Below are 9,737 nucleotides of genomic sequence, written 5' to 3'. Positions count from 1 at the left end.
ACAAATGTGTTTAAAAAGTAGATGGAAGCCATGAAATTCCCTTCATTTAAGACAGCAATTCAAGCAGCAGCAATTGCCAGTTCACTGTGTTTTGTTGTGGTGGTATTTGAAACAGAGGACACATCTTACAGATAATAGTCTATATTGGTATCTTTTTCTCAGTCCAGTTTATATTTTCCAAATTTCATTGTATTACACATTTGCTTTTGTAGAAAAGTCATTCCAGAGGCCCTGGATACACAGACTTCCTGATAGGTTTCCATTTTTTTTAAGCTGAAATTGTAAAGACTGAAGGTCTTTGAATATACACAGGATGGTTAATGCGTGGGAGTAACCATAAATTTTAAAAGTACTGTTGTAAATTTGCCCCTCTAAGACAGAACTCCCCATTTTTTAAAGGATATTGAAGATTTGGGGGTTTTACTTGAAATAGTAGAACCTAGTATTTGAGTTTACATGCTATATTCATGGGTTTTTTTTTCTGAAAATATTCCTATAAAAACTGAAAAAATCCTCATTTTTTCCCTTTACGTGATTTTTGTTGCATTGCAGTTGATCTGAAGGCAACTATCTGAAATTATGTGGTTTTTTTCTTACTGGTTATTTCACCAGCTCCACAGTGGTGCACAGTCACTGGCCCACAATACTAGTTAAATAGTTGGAAATTTTGCCATAAAGAAAACTTCTTATCACATATGTGATTGCCCCCCTGTTCTGCAGGAAGTTGCCATTGTTAAATAACCTCCCAATAAAGAAATACTCATTTCTGTCAAACTGATAATGTTATAAAATTATAATGTTACAACATCATAAAATTTAGGAGTTTAGAAAAAAGTTGGTGTTGCTTGAGTCGAAGATTTGAAAATAACTTTATTACCACCTCCCAATTCTAAATGTACAGGAACAGCTTACAGTTAGTAAGCTTTGAAATATTCTGTCAGGGTTTTGGCAGCATTTCTGGTCATACAACTCTGTATGAGTTGTGAGTTACCTCCAGTCCTTCAGAGACTCAGACATGCAGTGGAAATGGTCATTGTACTAAAATCAAACAGATATTTATCATTTTAAAGAATATGGATAAGAAACTTCTATAAATAACTTTAATAAGAAACTTTTTATAAAAGCCTTGCAGAAAAGAAAATGGTCTTTAATAAATTCAAGCATAGTAAATGTATGGAAATACTTTTTCCAATATAAGTATATTTGAGCATCTCCACTTTTCCTTTTGGAGTTCTAATAACTCCACCATGGCAGCATAACAAATGTCAGTTTGTTACAGCAGGTGCTGTAACACTCCCAAGTGGATATAAAAGTGTTCTAATAACCTGGTGCTGGTAAACTTGAGTGTCAAAGGAATATTCCAGGCTCTGTGGCTCTCTCAGCTCTGGTGTCTGACTCTTCTGTCCGCCAGGTAACATGAACACCATGCACTACATGTCAGACTCTCCCAGATTAAGGTGATGATGTTGCTGGCATCCATTTCAGTAGATATTTAGAATGGGTTTTATTTAAAAAAAAACAATTTCCCAAGCAGATTTTTGATTTTTTTCTCCTGATCCAAGTTTGGTATTTTTTCAGCATTGGACTTAATCTGTTGTATACAAAAACCCCCAGCTAAACCAGCATTTTTGAAGTGTTTTCCATTTAATTTTCTTACTTTACAGAGGTTCTAAAATTAAAAGAAATACTTCCTTGTACTTACCTACATTTTGTCTAGTCATGTCCTCCGTAACTTCTGTGCTCATGTGCTGCAATCCAAGGTTAGTGAAGCAGAGATGAGGTTTCTCAGTGCTGTGGTAGTTGGATAGTGTTCTGTGGAATCCTGTCTGTGAGTGGGAAGAGCTTAGTTTGGGATTGCTGGGGTGGGTTCCTGCCCTGCTGCAGGAGGGGCATTCCCTGGCAGGCTCTGACCCTCCTCCTGGGACTGCCTGGAGTGTTAAAGGCTCCAGTAACTCCAGTTCAGCCCAGTGCTGGTTAAAGCAGCTCTTGGGAGCTGTCACCACTGCCCTGGGGCAGGAAACTGGGATGGGACTGGGGACTAGCCCAGCTCTCCCCAGGTGAGCCAGCCTTCCCTCAGGGATCAGAGCCCTTGGGATCCACACGGAGTCCTGGAAGCTGCTGTCACTTTAATGCTCATTGCCACCATTTTTTTAACTCGTGTACACATATTTTAATGTCCCGTGTGCAGTAAATTGCTGTTTCCCTGGAATGGATTTACTTCAGGTTTTGTTTCCGTTCTGTGGAATTCTCCATTTCGAGCCCTTCGGTGGGTGTTGAGCATCGCACAGGTTTGTGCTGCCCATCTGCACAGGAGCTAACTTTATCCCCCAAGAGAAGTGTCTTGGTACAAATGTCAGAAAGATGCTTAGCTCAGTGGCCTTTGTGCTGGCAATTTGGGATAAATCTTAGGACATCTATGAGAATGCCCTTTTTACCAAAATAGTGCTGCTTTTAGTAGTTTGACTGTATTCTTTGTTGTACAACTACAATGAGCATTTTGAATATATAGACCAAATAATGAGTGAGTTGTGTACATAAAGGATGAGAAGTCAATCTCACATAGCAGTATTTGGATTTATTGTCACTGCATCACTTAATCAGCTCTATATTATACCATAATCTTCATTAATACGTTTTCAAGTGATAAAGTGGATAAAATCATAATTTCTTTTAGGAAGAAGATGTCAGATTTTTGATGCACACTTTAACTGGGAATATACTCCAAGTCATCACACTTGACTAGTTTCAGCTACTAAATCTGAGTCACCAGTGTGTCAGAGTGCTGAAACTTTTTGGGACTCTTAGACTGTAACAGGCAATTCTGAGTTAGTTTTTAACATTATTGGATAGATGTGTAATTATTGATACGTTTTTGCTCTCTAAATGTAATAGTTTCAGCCATAACCAGTTGCCTCATTCCCTTTGATGACAGGCTCCCTCTTGTGTCCTTCATTCTGTAATTCCTGCTGTGTTTCCTGAGTTGCAGTAAAATGATACTGAACTTCTGGAATCTCCTTGAGCTGTTTTGTAAAGGCCACTTATGAATACAAACCTTTACTGTGCATGGGGAGAATAGTGGAGAAAATCATGCTGCTGGTTACTTTGACTTCTGAAAATGTGTTTGAACCTCATTATTGTTCTCTTCTCGTTACAGTGGATGATGTGGGGGAGAAGTTGGACCACATAGGAAGCACTCCCTTGAAGATCAGCACCGAGGTGGCGAACGATGACGTTGCCAAAGATGACGGGTTTGGCTCAGAAGTTATCAAAGTGTACATATTTAAAGCTGAAGCTGAAGATGATGTTGAAATAGGTACCTTTAAATTCTGTTTATTCTTCCAGTAGTGTGAGGAGTTTCAGGGTGTTTTTGTTTGTTGTTCTTTATTCCACATAAACCAGTGAGTGGAGTGTTTTGTAGGACACGACATGGGGATTGTTCAGGTTAGAATTTTTCAGGGTACACTGAGAGACCTTTCTCCTCCTCTGTTCTGGAGTATCAAACCTGTGTGGTTTTGTGACAAACCTGAATGTAAAAACACTTAATTGGAATTTTATGGAAAAACAGTTTTGTTGTAAATAGGAAAAAAATACTTAAATGTGAAATTAAAGGTGGCTTTGTTCACATTTACTTAACATGTGTAACTTTGTTATTTCTTTTTGTTAAAGGTGGGACAGAAATTGTCACTGAGAGTGACTTTCACAATGGCCATTCTGTAGCTGGAGTGATTGAACAAGGAGGTGTTGGGAGAATGCAGCGAGAAAAAATGGTTTACATGGCTGTTAAGGACTCCTCTCAGGAAGATGAAGATATTAGTAAGCATAACAAGAAACATTTTTGTTTCTCATGCTATTTGTACACCAATATAACCATCATTCTCAAGGACATTTTTAATTTTTTTCATAAGGATTCTTCAGCCTGGAGTAGTAGAAAACTAAGCTCATCTTCCCTAAAAATAAAAAGCAGGCAATGATTATTTTAAAGTGTTGTGGATAGTGCACTTTGTGCATACTGTGTGCAATCATTTCGTTATTTATATTAAATTTAACGTGTCCATGGATGAGGTTAATGAGGTTAGTCAAACTTTGATTTTTCTGTTTTCCTCCTGTGAATTAAGCAGCTTTCTGGCAAAGTAGCAGATGCCATCAGTTGCAAGTTTGTAAGTTTACATATTTGAAATTCTGTTGGATTCGGTTTGGATTTGTATTTATTGATAAGTGTTTTCTCTCTTTAAGGAATGTCTGAATAAACAGTGATGCCCTAAGGGCAGGGGTGGTTGTAAATGCCACAGGAAGAAAAGTAATTTATAATGGGTATCAAGCAGAGTGGTAGCAAATTAAATGAAGGAAAAGTTAGGATGAGCAGAATAAACCTGAAGATTTATTCTTCTCCCCTCGTCCAGGCTGTGCTGAAATAGCAGATGAAGTTTATATGGAAGTTATTGTAGGTGAAGAAGAAGCTACATCCCTTCCAGACACCCAGCTCGAGGACTCTGGCGTGAATAAAACATTTGTCCCTGTTGCTTGGGCTGCTGCTTACGGTAGGAATCTGTATTTCCTGAAATCCCATCCATTATTCCCTCCCTCATCCAGCTTCCAGAATCTCTGGGCAAACGTGATGATCTCTCACCTTGTTCTAGGAGTTTGGAAACAGCTCCTCCTGATCTCTGTTTTGTTTCATGAAGTAGAAAGGAAAGCTGTTAGGAGAGGTTTTATGCTGTTCCTGATCCCAGCTCAGACGTGTGTGGGGTTTGATGGTTCATGGTGGCTGTTGAAGATCTTAGAACAACAAGAACAGCCTTAAGTATTTTACATTGGCTGGGGGGAAGGGGGAAAAACCTGACGTAGGAATAAATGTGTAAGCATGTTCCTCATAATTTCAGTTTATGCAAGTGTTCTAAGCCTGTTGGTCCTTCAGGTTAGAAACAAAGAAAAAAGGTGATTTGTTCTCTGTAGCCATGTTTCAAATAATGGAACAGTCTTAGGATATATTCTGAATTCTGTCTATTCTTTTATATGATCTTCTTGGATTTTGGTGCGTTAAATGTTTGTTGAGAGGGTATTGGGTCGTCTGTGGTTTATGTTCCAATTAAGTAATCAAGTCAGTTAAAATTCATCGGTGTGATGATGTGAGCCTGGGTTGATGAAAGGGTTCAGAACCACAGAGCTTTGACACATAGCAGTGAACACTTCCAATGCAAAATGAGGAATACACTCCTAAGGTGTTCCTTGTACATCTTCCAGAACTTCACAGGGCCTCATGTAGATCAGTGCTGAGAAGCTGATCAGGGCCAAGTCCTCTTATCAGCCTGGTCCTACTCCAGAAAGATAACGTGCTTCCATCTCAGGAACATTGCAGATAACCTCTGGGTTGGTATCTGAGCTGATAGATGAGGTTAAAAGTTTGCAGAAACAAGCATGTTGATTTTGAAAAGCAGAAAAGCCAGCATGGCAAGCATGCAAGCACAGATTTAGTGGATATTAACTCTCCACAAAGATGAGATTTTGTTTCCTGGGGCTCGTGATTACAGAACACTGAACTGATTGTGAGCCGCACATCTCCCTTTGGATGGTGTTAAGCTGTTATTTATTACCTAAGTTAGTTTTCTCTCATTATCAGACTTTTGAAGCCATCATGTTTAAAAATAATTTTAATTTATAATGACTAAAATACCATTTTCTGCAGGAGATGAAAGAAGGCTTCCCCGAAGATACGAAGATGGTCAAGCGGCAGGTGAGAACTTCTAACAACATTAAAACTGCTGTGCTGTCCTTGAAAATGTCCTGTGCATTTATGTGTCAGGGAATTCTATATTGAAGGACTCCATAGTCTTTCTCTACTATTTTGAGTTAGAGCAATTCTAGATGTCTGTAGGCCTTTGGAGGGGTGGGAAGTTGGGAGGCACTGCCAGGTTGTTAATGTTGCAGACAGAAGAGGGATAATGCAGCTCTTAAGAAGTAAAAATAAGTTAAGTAGAAGGGAACAACCAGCATAACTCATAAGAAATTAATGTGTTGAGAAGTAAGAAAAATCAAGGAATATGTTTAAAAATTAATCAGTATTTAAGCAATTATATTCCTGACTTTTGCCAGGAAAGAGAGAGTGCTTTATATTGGCATTTCTCTTCTTTATGTGTGTTCATGGTAGAGGAAAGGGCAATATTTGTTTTTAAAATGCTGCTGTGCAATTCCAGTCATCAGTCCCAAAGAAACAAGTTGTTTAAGGTTTTTTATGGTGTCTAATTTTTGTTTCTAGGAAATAACTTGGATACACGATTAGAAAACAAAAACGGTAATGCAACACAGTACCTGCAGATTTGTGATAGCATTGGCACTAATAGAGTGCTCAAACAAAAAGCCAAGAAAAGGAGGAGAGGAGAGGCCAGGCAATGGCAAACAGGTAAACACTGGATGGCTACGGTATTGTCATGGAGTGCCACCTACTCCTGTGCTATTCCTTTTCTCTTTTTTAAGCTGATGCAGAATTAAAAGCTCTAAATGATGATTTGCATATTTCCTGTGTCCTTCCCCCCTCCAGTTCTGTGCATAGAAAATGTCGTATTTTTGCTATTCAGAGTCAGTACACTCAGGGCTGATGCAATTCATTGGAATGTTGCAAGCTATTAGAAAGTAACCATGGCTATATTCACTGCACATGTGATAATTCCTGATCTGTTGGAGCAGTTCCTAAAATTATATAAACTATAGGTGCTGTGGATTGGTTGTTTTTAAACTACTGAACCACTCTCTCTGCTGCAAGTGTAAGTGCATGAATCTGAACAGCACTTGGCTGATTTAAAACTTCATCAGTAAATGTGTTTCCTTCATAACTTGTTTTTGTTTGTTTAAAAACAGCTGTTATAATAGGTCCTGATGGACAGCCCCTAACAGTTTACCCTTGTCATATTTGTGGGAAAAAATTTAAATCCAGAGGATTCTTGAAAAGGCATATGAAGAACCATCCTGATCATATGATTAAGAAGAAGTACCAGTGTACAGACTGTGACTTTACAACTAACAAAAAAGTAAGTTTCCACAATCATCTGGAAAGCCATAAACTTATAAATAAGGTTGATAAAACTCATGAGTTTACAGAGTACACGAGAAGATACAGAGAAGCGAGCCCCTTGAGTTCCAACAAACTCATCCTGAGGGACAAGGAGCCCAAGCTACACAAGTGCAAATATTGTGACTATGAGACTGCAGAGCAGGGACTACTCAACAGACATCTGCTGGCAGTCCATAGCAAGAACTTCCCTCACGTGTGCGTGGAGTGCGGGAAGGGATTCCGCCACCCCTCGGAGCTGAAAAAGCACATGAGGACCCACACGGGGGAAAAGCCATACCAGTGTCAGCACTGTGTGTTCAGGTGTGCTGACCAGTCCAACCTGAAAACTCACATCAAAACCAAACACGGCACTGACCTGCCCTTTAAGTGTGAGCACTGTCCCCAGGCCTTCGCCGACGAGAAGGAGCTGCAGCAGCACATGGAGTTGTTCCAAGGGCACAAGACTCACCAGTGTCCCCACTGTGACCACAAGAGCACCAATTCCAGTGACCTGAAGCGACACATTATCTCGGTTCACACAAAGGACTTCCCCCACAAGTGTGAGGTGTGCGAGAAGGGCTTCCACCGGCCCTCGGAGCTCAAAAAGCATAGCGAGACCCACAAAGGGAAAAAGATCCACCAGTGCAGGCACTGTGACTTCAAAACCTCAGATCCTTTTGTACTTAGCGGGCACATCCTCTCAGTTCACACCAAGGACCTGCCTTTTAAATGCAAACGGTGTAAAAGAGGCTTTAGGCAGCAGAACGAACTGAAGAAGCACATGAAGACCCACAGTGGGAGGAAGGTGTACCAGTGCCAGTATTGTGAGTACAGCACCACGGACGCGTCGGGCTTCAAGCGGCACGTCATCTCCATCCACACCAAGGACTACCCCCACAGGTGTGAGTATTGCAAAAAGGGCTTCCGCAGGCCCTCCGAGAAAAATCAGCACATCATGAGGCACCACAAGGAGGCCATAATGTGACAGAGGAGCTGCAGGAGGAGGCGGTGTAGAAACTGTGATAATGCTCATTGGGGAAAAAAATAAATCTCACGAACTGTTTCTCCTGGTTTCAAAGCTTGATATTAAACCATAACTTTACATTCTTTGTATTAAAAGTCTTAAAAGTATTAGGGTTGGCAGGGGATCTCATAGCCCTATGATTGTTGCTTATCAGAACCTAAAGAGCACTATAGAATGGAGAGGTTGGATGAATGTCTTAAAGTTGCAGGAAGATGGATGAATGTCTTCAGGTGAATAGTATTTCCCATGGCTAAGTACAGAAGACAGAGCAGAGCTGATTGTGTGACCCATTTTGTCAGTAACATTTGTCTCCAATATGAAAACAGTTCGGAGTCGTGGTGGGGTGAGTTACAAAAGGTTTGCAAAGGAGCCCAGTCTTCACTTCTTGTGCAGTTTTGAACGGGGGGGTTTTAGTCAGTCACTTCATCCCAACGTTTTAATTGTGCCTAGAAATTGAATTTCAGAACTGCTCAAAGTTGGGGGGGTTGTCCCTTGTTTGGTTTGATTTTTTTTTTTATTTTTTTTTTGAACATTTCATCAGGAAACTTTTTGGTTTCCTTTATTAGTTTAGGTCCAAGAAGCATTTTTTTACTGGTTTTCAAAGCTGCTAACCTATTTTATTGCAGGATTTGATGTTTGAAATAGAGCACTATGTTATGGTCTCAGAGGTGGTGTTCTGGTGCTAGGGTTAAAGATATATATGTACATAATTTCCCTTTTTTTATCTGAAACTACAGTTGAATGTTGTTCAGTATGGCACATATAACAAAATTAACTTTGAATTTGACTTTTTTTTTAAGGATAAAATGGATGCAGCTCATAGTGTTGTGACAACACTAGTTTTTCTTCTCGCTACTTTAAAAATCTTCTTTAAAAAAGAATATTAAAAACAGTTGAAAACTGTAGAGTTGTTTTTTTTTTTTTAATTAAAATTCAAAGTACTTAGAAGTTCTTTAGGACAGTGTTCTTAACAGGTATGACAATTACTGTCCTACCTCCTAATAGGAAATTTTCCATATAGACATAAAATTGCACCTTTCAGTGGATTCTTTTTAAAAAAAAAAAAGATCTATACCATGCTATAAACATGCATTTTCAATCTGTAAGAAAGTATATATGCAGTATTTAACCAGAAAAATCTGCTGCCACTAGAGTTTGGAGGTGGATCTTGAGTTTACAGTGTATACATTTAAAATATGCATCCCTTTACAATGCTTTGTGTTAGCATGCTGCAGATCCAATGGCGCTTATATAACGAGCTGGTCTAGGGCTATTTAATGAAAAACCTGGTCATAAATGTTATGCATATAATGTGTATTTTTTACTTTTTTAGTTGCTTCATGTTTGCACACAGCTGTTCACATGAGAAATTGTAACTTCATGCTATATTGTGGCTTTGTGTTCCAGATAATGTTCATATTTTGGTTTGTTTTTTGCACCAGATGAGAATCAGTTCCTTGAGAATAAATTTTTTTTATATTTCTAAACTTCAGAAAGTTAAATTTGGGAAATCTCTTAGACAAATACGTGTTTTATGTGGCTGTAAAAAATGATGTACACGCTGTAAAATAAGATTGTCACTGTTCTGTGGGATTATTATTTCTAAATGTGTTACTCATCGTAACGGGCATACAATAAAACGCATCTCTTGCACTCCAAAGTTTTTGG

The 9,737-nt window shown here is 39.1% G+C and overlaps 1 protein-coding gene across 2 annotated transcripts in view; it reads left to right on the top strand.

Annotated features, from left to right (window-relative positions):
* The window catches only part of ZNF711 (zinc finger protein 711), a 16,105-nt gene extending 6,376 nt beyond the window's left edge, over positions 1–9,729 (top strand). The window contains exons 3-8 of one of the 2 annotated variants that reach the window (XM_017815237.1): positions 3,155–3,313; positions 3,667–3,813; positions 4,401–4,538; positions 5,684–5,731; positions 6,254–6,397; positions 6,853–9,729. In XM_017815237.1, coding sequence (XP_017670726.1) covers positions 3,155–3,313; positions 3,667–3,813; positions 4,401–4,538; positions 5,684–5,731; positions 6,254–6,397; positions 6,853–8,030 — 1,814 coding nt within the window. In that variant the 3' untranslated portion in view covers positions 8,031–9,729. The remainder of the gene's footprint in view (positions 1–3,154; positions 3,314–3,666; positions 3,814–4,400; positions 4,539–5,683; positions 5,732–6,253; positions 6,398–6,852) is intronic. The other variant, XM_017815247.1, reaches the window with a different exon arrangement.
* Positions 9,730–9,737: the final 8 nt, after the last annotated feature.

This window comes from Lepidothrix coronata, unplaced genomic scaffold (genome assembly GCF_001604755.1).
Source record: "Lepidothrix coronata isolate B3197 unplaced genomic scaffold, Lepidothrix_coronata-1.0 Scaffold2, whole genome shotgun sequence".
NCBI lineage: Eukaryota > Metazoa > Chordata > Aves > Passeriformes > Pipridae > Lepidothrix > Lepidothrix coronata.
This window is presented reverse-complemented; position numbering and strand designations above follow the sequence as displayed.